This window comes from Dreissena polymorpha, chromosome 16 (genome assembly GCF_020536995.1).
Source record: "Dreissena polymorpha isolate Duluth1 chromosome 16, UMN_Dpol_1.0, whole genome shotgun sequence".
In the NCBI taxonomy this organism is placed as follows: domain Eukaryota; kingdom Metazoa; phylum Mollusca; class Bivalvia; order Myida; family Dreissenidae; genus Dreissena; species Dreissena polymorpha.
This window is the reverse complement of record NC_068370.1, coordinates 5507566-5525373: the sequence shown is the minus strand read 5'-3', so window position 1 is coordinate 5525373 and position 17808 is coordinate 5507566. Positions and strand designations below refer to the sequence as shown.

The window sequence follows — 17808 nt, the reverse complement described above, 5'->3', positions numbered from 1 at the left end:
TGATTGATGATCGCAACGTTTTCGTTGAGATTGTTCTTGTTTAATAAGAAGAAAATCTGAATATTTTAATCTGGCAATCTGGTAAGGCATAATGTGCAGCGTTGTTTTTACTAATGGAATGTTATGCATATACAAAAAGCAATATAACATGCTCATATTCTATACCGTAATATGAGACATGTGTAGAAGTTTATGCAGTACATGCTATATTCAAATACATTAACAAAGAAAATGACATTAAGTAAGTCATTCACAAGTGTCACTACAGTATTCTAATACTGCATATTAAATTTCGGCTATATAATATTTTCATTATCTAAAATGTACACGATCCTACGGAAAAGTGCTTGGCAAAAATAACGTTAGTGTGAATTCACAAGCGGTTGTTAATTTGTATCTAATGAAATAAAGAAACCATTTTGGAAACAATATGGCGTGAAGTCATTTCGTGATGATATCATTTCAACAAAAAACGACAAGTTATTGGTCCTATCGATGTTAGCGTACAAAATGTTATCGTATACTATTAAAAGAAAATAACGTATACTAATCATTTTTTTAAACTGCATATACACTATGTGGAACGTTGAAAAAATGTTTTGAATTTAACCACGGAAACTACAAAATGCAGGTTATCCTTCCGATCGATGTTTTATTACAAAAAGGATCTCAACTATAATCAATTGAGCAACGTTCTGCAGTCCACACAGGCTAATCAGGGACGACACTTTCCGCTTTTATGACATTTTTTGTTAAAATGAAGTCTCTTCTTAGCAAAAATCCAATTTAGGCGGAAAGTGCCGTCCCTGATTAGCTTGTGCGGACAGCACATGCTAATCTGGACCGACACTTTACGCACATGCAATATTCCAAGTTTTCTCAGAACGCGACTCAATTGTTTCAAAAGATTGAGGTAACAACATTATTTCAGAAAATAACATATTCAGCAATCACTTACCTTGGACACGCTTAACAGTAACACAAGAGCGATCGACTGTTCAGGCTTCGACCGTCTCCGTGCATTTGTAGATCCTTATATACCGTTCCATGCCTTCAGTTATTACTAGTATGGCAATATACATGTTAATATATATCGCAGTAAAATTTGTTTGAAAACCATTTTACCGCGTATGTTGCAAGTGCAATAGGATTCATTATTTATTCTCATTTACATACATACATTACATAAGACGTCAGCTTGAAAGCAAGTTCCTGTGCACTCAAGCACGTGGTTGGTGTTAGGGTACGATGAAAGATATAACGGAGCGTACTTTCTGGTTTGGTAACTTTATGTTTAACATTCAAAGGCGTTTATTTGGTTCTGAGAAATGTTAATGCTTTCTCTTAAAAATCGCGAACAAGATATTAACAATATGCATTATTCATAACGCATTGTGCAACGACTTTATAAAAAGGCATCAAAAGCAACCCGGTAAATATACTATGTAATTAATATTGTGCTGAGTTGCGAAATGGTTCCAATAATAAAGTCGAAGTGGACGGTTTTCATCATATTACATGTACTGCCTCGTTGCTTACCAAACTGTTGTGATAAAGCCTTCCAAGGGATGCTGGTGATATTAAAAGACTCCACGATCTTACACAGGAACAGTGGAAAAATACAAACCGAACTATAGCTTACCAGAATATAGACTCGGGATATCCTGCTATGACTAATGTAAAAAATATGTTAATTTAATCAATTCGGATATTAATACTTATTAAATTGAATAAATGCCGCGTGGTGACAATGGGAATTACAATTTCTAGCATCACATACATATTTTAAAAAAATATACACGTGTTTCTATTTTACAATAAAAAACTGCAAACAATAAATGTTATATCAATGTATCTTTAAATATTACGTTTGTATTCATATTTTATACATGTTATAACAGTTGAGCAGTCAAAAGTTTATTTTAACCCATTTATGCCTGGTGGACTCTCCCATCCTTCTAAATTTATTTATCAATTTATTTCCAAAATTAGGGATGTCTAGTATATTTATTTCTATATAAAGAAGACTTCTTACAGAAATTTCTTTAAGCAAACAGCGCAGACTCAGATGAGACGCCGCATGATGCGGCGTCTCATCTGGGTCTACACTGTTTGCAAAGTCCTTTTTAGGACGCTAGGCATAAATGGGTTAAACTGTCTATATGAATGAAACACTTGCATCTCGGGTACGGAATACCGTTAGGACCATCGTCGTTACACATTTAAATACAGAGGGCGACAATTCGATAGTATGATGGCGACAATGCGATAGTACAATGGCGACAATGCGATAGTATGATGGCGACAATGCGATAGTACTACTTTCGCGTTGTCGCCATCGTACTATCGCATTGTCGCCATCGTACTATCGCATTGTCGCCATAGTACTATCGCATTGTCGCCATCGTACTATCGCATTGTCGCCATAGTACTATCGCATTGTCGCCATCGTACTATCGCACTGTCGCCCTCTGGATTGTAATGTGTAACCACGATTGCCCTAATGGCATTCCGTAATCAAGGAAAAAATACGATGTGCGCATGTGTACCGGAAGGCGATAGACGACAATACGATGGCGAAAATGCGATAATACGATGACTACAGTACAGTACGATAACGCGATAGTACGATGGCGACAATGCGATGATACGATGGCGACAGTACGATGTGACTAATAAAAACAAATATATGAGCCTTGTTTTAGGAAAACTGGGCTTAATTCATGTGCGTAAAGTGTCATCCCAGATAAGCCTTTGCAGTCCGCACAGGCTAATCAGGGTCGACACTTTCCGCCTAAACTCGATTTTCAGTCAGAAGACTTCCTTGAAACTAAAAATACAATGAAATCGGAAAGTGTCGTCCCTGATTAGCCTGTGTGGACTGCAAAGGCTAATCTAGGACGACACTTTACGCACATGCATTAAGCAAAATTAATTCAGAACAATACACATGCGAAAGAAAGAGTTATTGCACACCATCACCGTAATAAAATCTAGCTGTCAATTAAGTTTCAAACCATTAAAAGTTTTCGAGATATGCTTAACCCATTTATGCCTAGCGTCTAGAAAAAAGGCCTTGGCAAACAGCGGAGACCCAGATGAGACGCCGCATGATGTGGCGTCTCATCAGGGTCTACATCACGCGGCGTCTCATCAGGGCCTGCACTGTTTGCTTGAAGGAATTTCTGTAAGAAATATTCTAAATATAGAAATAAATATAATAGATATCTCTAATTTTGGAAATAAATTGATCCAATTAAGAAGGATGTGAGAGTCCACTAGGCATAAATGGGTTAAGACAACATTTAAGCAAAACAAGAGAGCCATGATGGCCCTGTATCGCTCCACTGTTTCTTTTAAGCAAAAAAGTGTGCAATGCTCATGGGTTGAAATGTGCTCAAGCATGCGACTTTCTCTTTCTATCCCTCGTCCCACTGGGCGCTTAAAGTTGGAAGGGCGAGCATGTTTATATATGGACAACGTTACTACGGTGATAACTAAACAGACTAAAAAGCCCGAGAATTTTCGCACAGGTCCTTGGCTCATAACGTAGGTACATTTATCTCTCCAAACGATATTGTCGTTCTTTTTATTTCACATATTTTTAGATGCTGAAGATCAAATCTACGCATGTTCTACAAGATTAATGAAAGTTCCTTCATTCAATCATGAATCTTTTTCCAAAATTCCAAAAAGTGATTGTATGTTTCAAAGTTTCTGTTACTTATATAGTTCATGACATATGCAAAATACCTAATGACGTAGATTAATGACGTACTTCATTCTTGAGGCACTAGTGAGTGTAGCAGGATTGTTAACATGGTGAAGAATTGTTTATTGTACAAAGATAATATTTGCCTGAAGAAACATAAAATTACGAGTTTTTCAGGTTCATGAGGTGCCGAAAGGCAGTAGGAATGATAACTTTGAGGATGTTTGTTAAACAAAGTAAATGTTTATGAGAAATTCGAGCCCAGTGGAATAATTTGAACAAATTTGGTAGAGGACTATTAGATGTCACTACATACCAAATTTAGTAGCCCTAGGCTTTATAATTATGAACAAGAAGATTTTTAAAGGTTGCACAAAATAGGCCTTATTTAAGCATATGTTCATTTTTGTGACTCCCGGGGCAGGGTCAAATTTGACCCCAGGGGCATAATTAGAAAAAAACTTGGTAGAGAACTTTAAGATTTTAATACATACCAAACTTTGTAGAAATAGGCCCTATGGTTATGGACAAGAAGATTTTTTAAGTTTGCACACAATAGGCCCAATATAAGCATATGTTCAATTTTGTGACCCCTAGGGAACATTCAAATTTGATCCCAGAGGCTTAATTTGAACAAACTTGGTAGAAGACTATTAGATGTCACTACATACCAAATTTGGTAGTCCTAAGCCAAACGGTTATGGACAGAAAGATTTTTAAAGTTTGCACAAAATAGGCCTTATTTAAGCACATGTTCATTTTTGTGACCCCCGGGGCAGGGTCAAATTTGACCACAGGGGCATAATTTGAACAAACTAAGTAGAGAACTATAGGTTGTCACTACATACTAAATTTGGTAGCCCTAGGCCCAAGGGTATGGACAAGAAGATTTTTAAAGTTTGCACAAAATTGGCTTTATATAAGCATATGTTCATTTTTGTGACCCCCGGGGCAGAGTCAAATTTGACCCCAGGGGCATAATTTGAACAAACAAAGTAGAGAACTATTAAATGTCACTACATACCAAATGTGGTAGCACTAGGCCCAATGGTTATGGACAATAGATTTTTAAAGTTTGCACAAAATCGGCTTTATATAAGCATATGTTCAATTTAATGACCCCGGGGCGGGGTCAAATTTGACCCCAGGGGCATAATTTGAACACATTTGAAAGAGGTTCATCCCATGAACATTTGTGAGAAGTTTTATCAGAATTGGACTTGTAGTTTAGGAGAAGATGTTCAAGAACAAGAGGGCCAAGATGGCCCTAGTTCGCTCACCTGAGAGGAGTCGGTTCATTCAATTTTTACCAAATGTCAAACTTTACCTAGATTTTGTCCAGACAAACATCCTGGTCAAGTTTCATTATTATTGAACCAAAACTCTGGCATTTGCAGTGTTTTTTTGTGTGTAAGATTTGACCTGGTTACCGATATTTTGAGTTGTGAATTTTGAGAAATGTGAATGCTAGTGTTTACAAACCAAATGTGGACGGACGGACGGACAGCGGACAAAGACCAATCCTAAAACCTCAAATGAGCAATCAGGTGAGCTAAAAAGTGTGTTTCTCCGAACTGAGCCATTTTTCAAATTTTCCGAGAAATCAATAAAACCAATTTATAGACTAAGTTTCACGATGATTTGGCAAAAAATGTGACTGCTAAAGAGTTCGATCACAAGGTTTCTCTCTAGTCACATAAGGAAAACTGCCCCACCCCCCTGGTGGCCATGTTTTTTGACCAATCGGGGCCATTTGCGAACTCATCTGAGATATATATAAAACCAAGTTTCATGATGATTGGGCAAAAACTGTGACTTCAAGAGTGTTCACAAGCTTTTTTTACTATATTAACAGAAGTAAACTGCCCCCCCCCCCGGCAGCCATGTTATTCAACTGACCGGAACCATTTTCGAACTCAACTCTTGTATCAAGGAAACAAATGTTCTGACCAAATGTCATGAAAATTGGGCCAAAAATGTGACTTCTAGAGTGTTCACATATTTTTTAACTAATATACCTATATAGAAAAATGCCCCGCCCACTGGCGTCCATGTTTTTTCACTGATCTAGACCATTTTCACTCTCGTCCGAGATGTCAATAAAACCAATGTTTTGACCAACTTTCATGATGATTGGGCAAAAATTGTGACATCTAGAGTGTTTACAAGGTTTCTCTATAGCCAAATAAGGAAAATTGCCCGCCCACTGGCGGCCATGTTTTTCAACGGACCGGAACCACTTTTGAACTCAACCAACATATAATTAAGGCAAACATTTTGACCAAATTTCATGAAAATTGGGCCAAAAATGTGCCTCCTAGAGTGTTCACATGTTTTACTATATACATTTAGAGAAAACTGCTCCGCTCCCTGGCTGCCACGTTTTTTCGCCGATCTGGACCATTTTCGAACTCGTCCGAGATATCAATAAAACGAATGTTTTGACCAACTTTCATGATGATTGGGCAACAATTGTGACTTCTAGTGTTTACAAGGTTTCTCTATAGCCAAATAAGGAAAACTGCCCCCGCCAGAAGGCCATGTTTTTCAACGAACCGGAACCACTTTTGAACTCAACGAACATATCATTAAGGCAAACATTTTGACAAAGTTACATGAAGATTGGGCACGTATGCGACTTCTACAGTGTTTACAAGGTTTTTCTTTTTTTGACCTAGTGACCTAGTTTTCGACCCAGCATGACCCAGTTTCGAACTTGATCGAGATATCATTGGGACAAATCTTCTGACCAAATTTCATAAAGATCGGACAATAAATGTGGCCTCTAGAATGTTTACGAACAAATGTTGACGGACGGACGACGGACAAAGACCGGTCACAAAAGCTCACCTGAGCAATCAGGTGAGCTAAAAAGTTAACACACGCACGCACAACGGAGACAGGACCAAGACAAAAGCCCCGCTGGCCTCTGGTCAGTGAACTAAAAATGGAAAAGGGGACAAAACTCTTAAAATACGGAATCAAGTTATAATAAGTGTGTACTGGACATCCCTAAAATGTGATCTGTCTCCCTCGAACGTGATGCCTCTTTAATTTCTTTGACATGCTAGGGATGAATATAGTTGATGTGCACTGCACACCCAATCAATTAGATTTACCTAAATATGAAGTTTCAAGTTAGTACCTCTAATATGTTTCTCTTAACACGAAATCAGAAGTCTGTACAGGCAAACTGACACCTTGTGGCAATTGACCAGTCGCCAAATTATCGATCGCTCCGCCCACATAGTCACGTGGTCTAGTGATTAGAAAACTTCGACAAGCAGAACGCAATTATAGCGGATTACGTGGGGGACATTCTATATTTGTAATGATGTATTATGCTTTTTTCTATAATATAAATTATTAAAGCCGCACACTAAACTAAACTGCTTTGTAAAACGTAAATACAATCATAAATACTTTAGAGAGAAATGGCGTAATCAAAATAAATGAGTTAACGGCAGACTGACTATCAGAAACGTTTCTTATACATATTATATCGGGAGTTGATGAAAAATCCGTTGTAAAAATGAGCATTTATTTCATATTGATTTTGAACTTGTATTCAACCGTCTGACAGTGAACCCGGTGGCTATTCATATATAATTTTGAAAATATTTTTATTAAATGCAAATGACATATCCATATCAGGATGGGTTTTTACTTAATTAAAAATGTTTAGATCTTTGTTTTATTGTGTTATTTTTAAAAAGACACCTATTTTTTTATTTAGATATAAATTTAATTTTGATTGTAACCATAATTTAATAAAGGCCTAATTTCGTGGTTTCATTAACAGATAGTCTAATATGCATTTTATTTCATTTATGTTTAATGCGAACCTGTTACATTTCGCTATCAAAAAATGAAATGTTGGCATTACGGTGCTGTTCACGAACATTCGAATTGAATACATTTAGCCAATTATGCATTTGCTTATTTATAACAAGATGGCCCTTATATGTTAATTGCAATTTTCACATTTCTCCCCGTATCAATATATGTTGTATTAGAAATGTTGTTGTTGTATTATAAGCCGTACATTTTACACTTGAAGTCGCTTTAAGCTGGCTAAGCCGCGTTGAAATCACCTTTTTGTTGTTTTTACTTTAGTTAAATCAATATTTAAGTTAACAATTTATAATGATTTCCCTTGTTTATGATCCACAGAAAATAAATATATAATTGGAAATCATTTAAGTAATTAGTTTTCTTTTCTTGTGTACAGTACCTAACAATGCCTTCATGTTCCTTCATTCTGAGATCCACGCAACATACTGTTATTTATTAATCATCGACAATTACGCTGAGATTAATAAGCACGTGTGGCAATTATTATGTTGCCCAAACTGCTTAATAATATTGTGCATCAAACGGTATAACACGTTTTATAGAACACACACCTGGTGTGGTTAAACTATGTATTGTGTTTGTTTTCTCATAACTCGTTCATATGTTCAAGAAATAAAGATAAAATAATAACCTTTTATAAAGTATGTATAGCACCTACAATTTTGAATTATGATCGAACAGTAATGATCATGCATTTGATATAAAACCTGTGTAAACTCTTAAAAATTACGTCCATTCCATATGTACAACATGCTTTGTTTGTCGGACAAAATGGCGGCCAGATAAGCGTTGCTGAGGGGTTTGTGAATAATCGATATCTGATTGGCTGATTGAAAAATGTGGGCGGAGCGATCGATACTTTGGCGACTGGTCAATTGTAACCGCTCATTTTGTTGTGGGGGAGGGTATAGTTTAACACAGGCACCAGTTAAAAGTTTATTAGCATAATAATTTCGATTAAAACAAAAAATGTCTATGTGATAGTTAGCAATAAACAAATCAAATAGTTTAATAACAGTAACACCCAAATTAATAGTATGCATAATATCTGATATGTATCTCATAACACCTAAAAATAAGTTATTTTGAAGAGTAATTGCCAGAAAAAATCAAGACACTAGCATCTGGTAGTGTAAAAACTGTGTTTAATGCATGTGCGTAATCTGTTGTCCCAAATTAGGCTGAGCAGTCCACACAGAATAATAATCAGGGATGACACTTTCCCCATCAACTAGATTTTTGGTTAGAAGAGACTGCCTTGAACAAAAAATTCGCTCAAAGCGGAAAGTTTCGTCACTGAATAGCCTGGTTAGCTGCACAGGCTAATGTGGGAACACATGCATTAAGCCCTATTTTCTAGAACAAGGCTCAATTTATAATTAACCCTTTGCATGCTGGGAAATTTGTCGTCTGCTAAAATGTCGTCTGCAGAATTTCTAAAATTAGCATTTTCTTCGATTTTTTTCAAAGAATACTATCAGAATAGCAAACAGTTTGGATCCTGATGAGACGCCACGTTCTGTGGCATCTCATCTGGATCCAAACTGTTTGCAAAGGCCTTTAAAATTCGGTTCCCGCACTGAAAGGGTTAAATAGTGAAGTCAAGTACACTACAACAATCAGACTAGTACAAACAAATAATTGAAACATATTTGTATGCAAAATACAACTCAACATAAAAGCCGTACTTAAGCCGAGTAATAAATAAACGCATATGAATTAATCATAATAATACATACTTTAAACTTTCACATGTATGTCACTCTATAAGCAATTACGTGAGTTTATGAAATGTAACAAATAGATTCTATTAAGTTATATTGTTCGTTTATCCCTTTTCATGTAATGGAAAGATAAACATTACATAAAACCTGCACTTGCTACCACAAAATAATATCTTGCTCAGAAAAGTATATAATTTAATCAATATATATGAAAAAGTAAAATAAAATGGAATGAAACGAAATTAAAGTGTGATGGCTGATTATATGATCTCAGAGGCAGTTGCTGATAATGTAAAAAGGTATTCAATTTGAGCTCCTCTCTAAAAAATCAGGATTAACTCTTTGATGCAAGTCACTATTCTTGTTCACGCAAGTTTGGACACTGAGAAACATGATCTTTTAAATTATAAATATACATATGAGCTGCGCTTTGGTAAAAAAGGGTTTAATGCATTTGCAATTTTTTCCTAGACTGTGTTTTTGTTTAGAATAGAATTTCTTAAAACAAAAAATTATATAAAAGCCTCAAGTTTCCATCCTTACATTGACTGCGCTCCAAAGGTACACCAACATTGTTTTTGTATATCTTCAGTATTTGTCTTTATAAAACATAACATTCAAAAATAGGAATTAACTATTAGGTAAGAAAGACAATCCCTTTCCCCCATAAGAAGCAAACTGAAAATGGCTTTTGCATCCAGCATAAAACCAGAACAGCCTGCGAGTAACTGTTCAGGTTTTATGCTGTTTTCTGCTCATCTGTATCTAAGGGATGGAAATGAAGCCCTTAAAACTGGAATCTAGTAAGAAAGATCTTTCATTAAATTTAACTTTCTGAGGTACTACAAATGCGTAAAAAACGTATCTAAATTGTAAAGGGTTATGTCGCTAGTTGAATTGACCAGTCGCCAGCTGTCAATCAAACTCACAATGTAATCAATCAGATTTCGTTTATTGCTGCCACATGGTCCGACAAACAAAGACTGTCGGAGTAATGGATAAAGCATTTTATGAAAACACAACTTAGTGGGCGGAGCGATCTCGCATTTGGCGACTGGTCAATTGCTCAGCATGCTTTGTATTACAAAGCAATGTGTACATCTCTCAAATGATTGCAAATGCACTATAAATCTAAATATACGCCGATATTTAACGAATGACACAGTAATATATTGCTTGAATGAAAAACATGTCATCTGAAACAGACTGGGTTTTTGAGTATCACAGAGATTTCAGCCGAGTCTCTCAAATGCACACAGCTGCTGCCTCACAGCGACTGCTCAGCATTGTACCCACATAGGCCCATGTATCAGTTACTGGATTGTAACCTTCCATCGTCTCCAGGGTAGAGGGCGCTGTGAACTCGTCCTCATAGTTGCGGCCACCCATCACGTACAGCATGTTGTTAACCACGACCACGCAGGCCCCTGCCCGTTCACTGAGCATGGGCGCCACCTCCACCCAGTAGCCCTGCCAGTGAGGCATAGATAAATATGAGCCGCACTCTGGGATAACAGGGCTTAATGCATGTGTGTAGTGTCGCCCCAGACAAGCCTGCGCAGTCTGCACAGGCTAATCAGGGGCGACACTTTCCAACTTGACTGGAATTTTTGTTTTAAAGAGACTTCCTTGAAATGAAAATTCCATAAAAGCAGAAAGTGTCATCTGGGATGACAGAGTATGCCGAGGCATTACACCCCATTATCCCAGAGCCTGACCCTTATATAAGGGATACATAAAAGTCACTGTCCTTTTACTTTAATTTCATTATTCAAATATCAGACAAGGGTTCTTATGAACAAATGTGTTTGTTTGAAAATGTTACATACTTACAAATCATTTTAATTGTCTGTGGTTTAGTTCATTTGATGTTAAATGAATGTAACAAATATTTAGCAAATCAATCATGATGAGAAAATGCATGATTTTATATTCTACAATGAAAATACGTTAAAATTTGTACAACGAAACGGAAACAGCAGCCATATTTGCAAATGTTACCACAGCAATAATTGGCCATTCTTAACTTTGACATTGAAATATACACATTAGCAATGTGATGGCATAAGATTGCTTATGAAATACTTTTACTTTTTTAAATGGCTTTTTAATGGCCTCAATGTGTTCTTATTATCAATCATCAATCAAGCATATGGTTATTTGAAAAACGCTTTTAGTAAATCTTTTTTTATATGCTTATTATTCTTATTCATAACCTTCAAACTTGAAAGCTACCTTTGCAAGGTCCAGTTTCTCCACACTATTAAGAGCTCCATCAGTTTCATTCCACCCACCAACAGCGTACAGGCAGTCATCAAGAACCGCAACTGCGGTGTAAGATCTCTTGGTCTTCAGGTCGGGCAGAGTTGCCCACTCCTTGGTGACCGGATTAAAGCTCTCTACAGAGGTGAGCTCATCACCCAGATCATTGCAGCCGCCAACGATGTACATCAAACCTGCACATTATATTATAAGGGATGTAATTAAACAGCCCTACAACAATGGACATCAAACCTGCACATTATATTATAAGGGATATACATGCGATTAAAGAGCCCTACAACAATGTACATCAAACCTGCACATTATATTATAAGGGCTATAATTAAAGAGACATACAACAATGTACATCAAACCTGCTCATTATATTATAAGGGATGTAATTAAACAGCCCTACAACAATGTACATCAAACCTGCACATTATATTATAAGGGATATAATTAAAGAGACGTACAATAATGTACATCAAACCTGCACATTATATTATAAGGGATATACATGCGATTAAACAGCCCTACAACAATGGACATCAAACCTGCACAAATATATTACAAGTGAAATAATTTAAGCGCCCTCAAACAATAATCCTAAAACCTGCACATAATATTTCAAGGGAATTAATTACAGAGCCCTCCAAATTTTTTCATTAAACCTCCATATAATATTACAAAGTAGATAATGAAAGTTCCCTACATAAACCTGCACAAATATATTACAAGGATGATAATTAAAGAGCCCTCCAACAATGTACATGTAACCTGAACATAATATTACAAGAGAGCTAATGTAAGTGCCCTCAAACATTCTACATTAAACCTGACTACTTGATGGCAATCGTACAGAATACATCAGGTTTAATCTGGGTTGCCTAGCTTTCACTATGTCCCACACATTCCATCCAACACCTCAAGAGTGGAGGTGGGCTATAATGCATGATAACATTCGCCACATCACATTCAGACTCCCATCCAACACCTCAGTGACCTAGTGTAAGCTATCACTTACCATTATCTCCCACACATCCCATCCAATACCTCAGTGACCTAGTGTGAGCTATCACTTACCATTATCTCCCACACATCCCATCCAACACCTCAGTGACCTTGTGTTAGCTATCACTTACCATTATCTCCCACACATCCCATCCAACATCTCAGTGACCTAGTGTGAGCTATCCCTTACCATTATCTCCCACACATCCCAACCAAACACCTCAGTGACCTTGTGTGAGCTATCACTTACCATTATCTCCCACACATCCCATCCAACATCTCAGTGACCTAGTGTGAGCTATCACTTACCATTATCTCCCACACATCCCATCCAACACCTCAGTGACCTAGTGTTAGCTATCACTTACCATTATCTCCCACACATCCCATCCAACACCTCAGTGACCTAGTGTAAGCTATCACTTACCATTATCTCCCACACATCCCATCCAACACCTCAGTGACCTAGTGTGAGCTATCATTTACCATTATCTCCCACACATCCCATCCAACACCTCAGTGACCTAGTGTGAGCTATCACTTACCATTATCTTCCACACATCCCATCCAACACCTCAGTGACCTAGTGTGAGCTATCACTTACCATTATTTACCACACATCCCATCCAACACTTCAGTGACCTAGTGTGAGCTATCACTTAACGTTATCTCCCACACGTCCCATCCAACACCTCAGTGACCTAATGTGAGCTATCCCTTACCATTATCTCCCACACATCCCATCAAACATCTCAATGACCTAGTGTGATCTATCACTTACCATTATCTCCCACACATCCCATCCAACACATCAGTGACCTAGTGTGAGCTATCATTTACCATTTTTTCCCACACATTCCATCCAACACCTCAGTGACCTAGTGTGAGCTATCCCTTACCATTATCTCCCACACATCCCATCCAATACTTCAGTGACCTAGTGTGAGCTATCACTTACCATTATCTCCCACACATCCCATCCAACACCTCAAATACCTACATGTAGTGTAAGCTATCCCTTACCATTATCTCCCACACATCCCATCCAACACCTCAGTGACCTAGTGTGAGCTATCCCTTACCATTATTTCCCACACATCCCATCCAACACCTCAGTGACCTAGTGTGAGCTATCAATTACCATTATCTCCCACACATCCCATCCAACACCTCAGTGACCTAGTGTGAGCTATCCCTTACCATTTTTTCCCACACATCCCATCAAACACGTCAGTGACCTAGTGTGAGCTATCACTTACCATTATCTCCCACACATCCCATCCAACACCTCAGTGACCTAGTGTGAGCTATCACTTACCATTATCTCCCACACATCCCATCCAACATCTCAGTGACCTAGTGTGAGCTATCACTTACCATTATCTCCCACACATCCCATCCAACACCTTAGTGACCTAGTGTGAGCTATAACTTACCATTATCTCCCACACATCCCATCCAACAACTCAGTGACCTAGTGTGAGCTATCACTTACCATTATCTCCCACACATCCCATCCAACACCTCAGTGACCTAGTGTGAGCTATCATTTACCATTATCTCCCACACATCCCATCCAACATCTCAGTGACCTAGTGTGAGCTATCACCCTCCAGCACTTCTCCTCTGGGTCGTACTTCTCTACGGTGGCCCCTATCTCAGAGCCTACCCAGCCACCCACAGCATACATACAGTTGTCGATGGTGCATACACCCAGACCACACCTGAGGGCATACAATATCATTGAGCCAAACTCTGGGACAACATGCTTTGATGCATTTGCCTAAAGTGAATATAGTCTAATCAGGGACAGCACTTTTTGCTTTCAAGGTAATATTCATTGAAAGGAAGTTTCCAAGTAGTAAAATTCCACATTATGTGGAAAGTGAAAAGCCTGATTAGCCTGTGCAGACTTCTCAGGCTTATCTGGGACCACACTTTACGCACATCATTAAGCCATGTTTTCCAGAGCAAAGCCTAACTAGAAATGGCGCGGCAGAGGCTGACGCCGACGCGTATCCCCACGCCGCATGTTTGACCCAAGGGCGCCCCAGGGTTGGTAATGGGGCCATGCATAGTTGAGATTGACCGTATTGTCATAAGAGATGTTCAGTATAAAGAAGTTAATGTAAAATAACCTAACAAATGAGGGCAAATTTATACACTAATTTCTCCTCCTCATCCTGCTCTCCTAACAAATCTAATACTGAATCAACTTCACTGACGTCCATTATGTACATGTCATTCTCATTGAAAGACTTATGAGATGGCTGAAGATGCTCTCTTATAGCCAATCTTCCTGCTTCTGTTTTGGAAAAGTTATGTTTTGAGGTAAAATGGTTGACTTAATATTAGCGTCTCAGAAATTTTCTATCATAATTTTGTACACAACAATTAAAATGTTGAATTTCATGTCTGCCTTTGCTGTGCCTGTTCAAAGTCCATCTTGCTTTAAATTGTTTCTCACATTTTTCCCGCTTGAACATTTTGACAGATTTTCAGTTATGAGTCTAAAAGTGTAATTGAACAAATTGAAAGTTTCAGCCCTTTTATAGATTCTTGAGGCTCTATTCCATGAGTTTCTCATGCTTTTTATGCTTGACTGCAATCTATCTCTTCTCTCATATACAGGTGTCCCTTTGCGCCAATATTTTTTAATCCCAAACATTAGATGGATAAGCTAAACCATTTCACAGATGAGTTAACACAAACAATTGACTACTAAATACATCTCTGCGCCACTACTGTGTAACACTATATGTGTTTTCAATACACAAGCTTCATTGTTGAATAATTCCTTTGTCCGATGAAAATGCTTGCAATTCTTCTGATTGGGTAGATAACCACATAATAGATTTCGAAATCTAAACGCAGACCCTAAGTTCAAGGTCAGGGTCACAGTGGTAAAAAATTTGATGCGCATGGAAAGGTCTTGTCCAGATACACATGCGTACCAAATATGAAAGCAATATCTGAAGGGACACAGCAGGTATGAGCCTTTTTCAAATCGCAGTCGCAGATTTCGAAACCTGAACGCTGACCTCAAGTTCAAAGTCAAGGTCACAGGGGTCAAACATTTTATGGGCATGGAAAGGTGTTGTCTAGATACACATGCATACCAAATATGAAAGCAATATCTGAAAGGACACAGAAGTTATGAGCCTTTTTCGAATCGCAGTCGCAGATTTCAAAACCTGAAAACTGGCCCCAAGTTCAAGGTCAAGGTCACAGAGGTAATTTTTTTATGCCCATAGAGTGTTGTCCAGATACACATGCATACCAAATATGAAAGCAATATCTGAAGGGACACAGTAGATATGAGCCTTTTTCAAATCGCGGTCGCAGATTTCGAAACCTGAAAACTGACCACAAGTTCAAGGTCAAGGTCATAAGGGTAAAAAATTGTTTGCGCATGGATAGGTGTTGTCTGGATACACATGCATACCAAATATGAAAGCAATATCTGAAGGGACACAGTAGTTATGAGCCTTTTTCGAATCGCGGTTGCAGATTTTGAAACCTAAAAACTGACCCCAAGTTCAAGGTCAAGGTCACAGTGGTAAAAAATTGTATGCGCATGGAAAGGTGCTGACCAGATACACATTCATACCAACTATGAAAGCAATATCTGAAGGGACACAGTAGTTATGAGCCTTTTTCGAATTGCGGTCGCAGATTTAAAAACCTGAAAACTGGCCCGAGGTCAAGGTCAAGGTCAAAGGGGTAATTTTTTTTATGTGCATGGAAAGGTCTTGTCCAGATACACATGAATACCAAATATGAAAGCAATATCTGAAGGGACACAGTAGTTATGAGCCTTTTTCGAATCACTGTAACAGATTTCGAAACCTGAAAACTGACCCAAAGTTCAAGGTCAAGGTCACAGGGGTAAAAAAATTTTTATGCGCATGGATAGGTGGTGTCTAGATACACATGCATACCAAATATGAAAGCAATATCTAAAGGGACACAGTAGTTATGAGTCTTTTTCGAATCGCGGTTGCAGATTTCAAAACCTAAAAACTGACCCAAAGTTCAAGGTCACAGGGGTAAAAAAAAAAATGTGCGCATGGATATGTGGTGTCTAGATACACATGCATACCAAATATGAAAGCAATATCTGAAGGGACACAGTAGTTATGAGCCTTTTTTGAATCGCGGTTGCAGGAAAATCTCTAACCCGGCCCCGCCCCACCCCCCATAACTTTTGACCCAGGCGTCAGATCATAATTCCGTCACTGTCAACGTCGCATACATGTATATGCTCATAGCTACCATGTAAGTAAGTTTCAAGGTTCTAGTGCAAATAGTGTAGGAGGAGCAGGTGGCCAGGACAGATGGACGGACGCACATCACCACAATATCCCCACTTTTTCTCCGAAAAAACGTGGGGATAATTATTTAAAAATATTCTTGTTTGTATCTTTTCCAATGATTTTATTATCCATACCAATATGACATAATATATCCACATGTGAAACTCTCAATTGTGAATACACTGAATTTAATAAGCAGTTAACTAACATAGATTGCTTTCATAAGAAGTACATTATTTCAAGTACGAAGAAATATGCAAATATTTATGACTAAGTAAAACTCATAGAAGTAGCCTATTGGAAACTCATTTCAAACTTTCATGGGAAATTCTAGACTAATAAAAAGCAGAACTACATAATCATCGAATCTTATTTGGTTATCCCAAAAGCATATACACATGTAGAATTGTATGTGAGTGAAGTTGTATAACTGTGTTATATTAAACAGGTAACAAAAAAACAACTAAAGACTGAATACTTGATTGCCATATATCTATTTGCAGGATAAATCCACTTTAGGCCATTTCAATACTTGATCCATCTTTTGGTTCAAGCGACTAAAGGCTTACTTGTAGCTCCATTAACAAAATCTATCTACTTGTTTAACCATTAATTTACGAATCTCTATCTATTATTCTACTGGTGTAACCCAACTAAGTAATTAATTGACATCAAGTATCTATCAACAGGTACTTGTTTCACCCAAATTAAGTCTAACCAAATATTTGATTTAAAAGTATTCAGTAACCATAGTCAAACCAATATAAATGGCCATTTAAAAGGCCATTTAAATTATTGATAGGCAACTATCTATGAACCAATCTCCTACCAAACAAATTGTTATTGACAGGTACTCCTGATACACAGCTATCAATGAGTCACCTCAATTTTTTTATTGACAAGTACTGAGCATTCAGAGGTTTAACCC

General features: G+C 37.7%; 1 protein-coding gene across 1 annotated transcript in view; it reads right to left on the bottom strand.

Annotated features, from left to right (window-relative positions):
- Window positions 1–8490: 8490 nt before the first annotated feature.
- The window catches only part of LOC127862900 (actin-binding protein IPP-like), a 35148-nt gene continuing 25830 nt past the window's right edge, over window positions 8491–17808 (bottom strand). The window contains exons 8-10 of the mRNA XM_052402174.1: window positions 14119–14288; window positions 11527–11747; window positions 8491–10761 (exon numbers count right to left, since the gene is read on the bottom strand). Coding sequence (XP_052258134.1) covers window positions 10537–10761; window positions 11527–11747; window positions 14119–14288 — 616 coding nt within the window. The 3' untranslated portion in view covers window positions 8491–10536. The remainder of the gene's footprint in view (window positions 10762–11526; window positions 11748–14118; window positions 14289–17808) is intronic.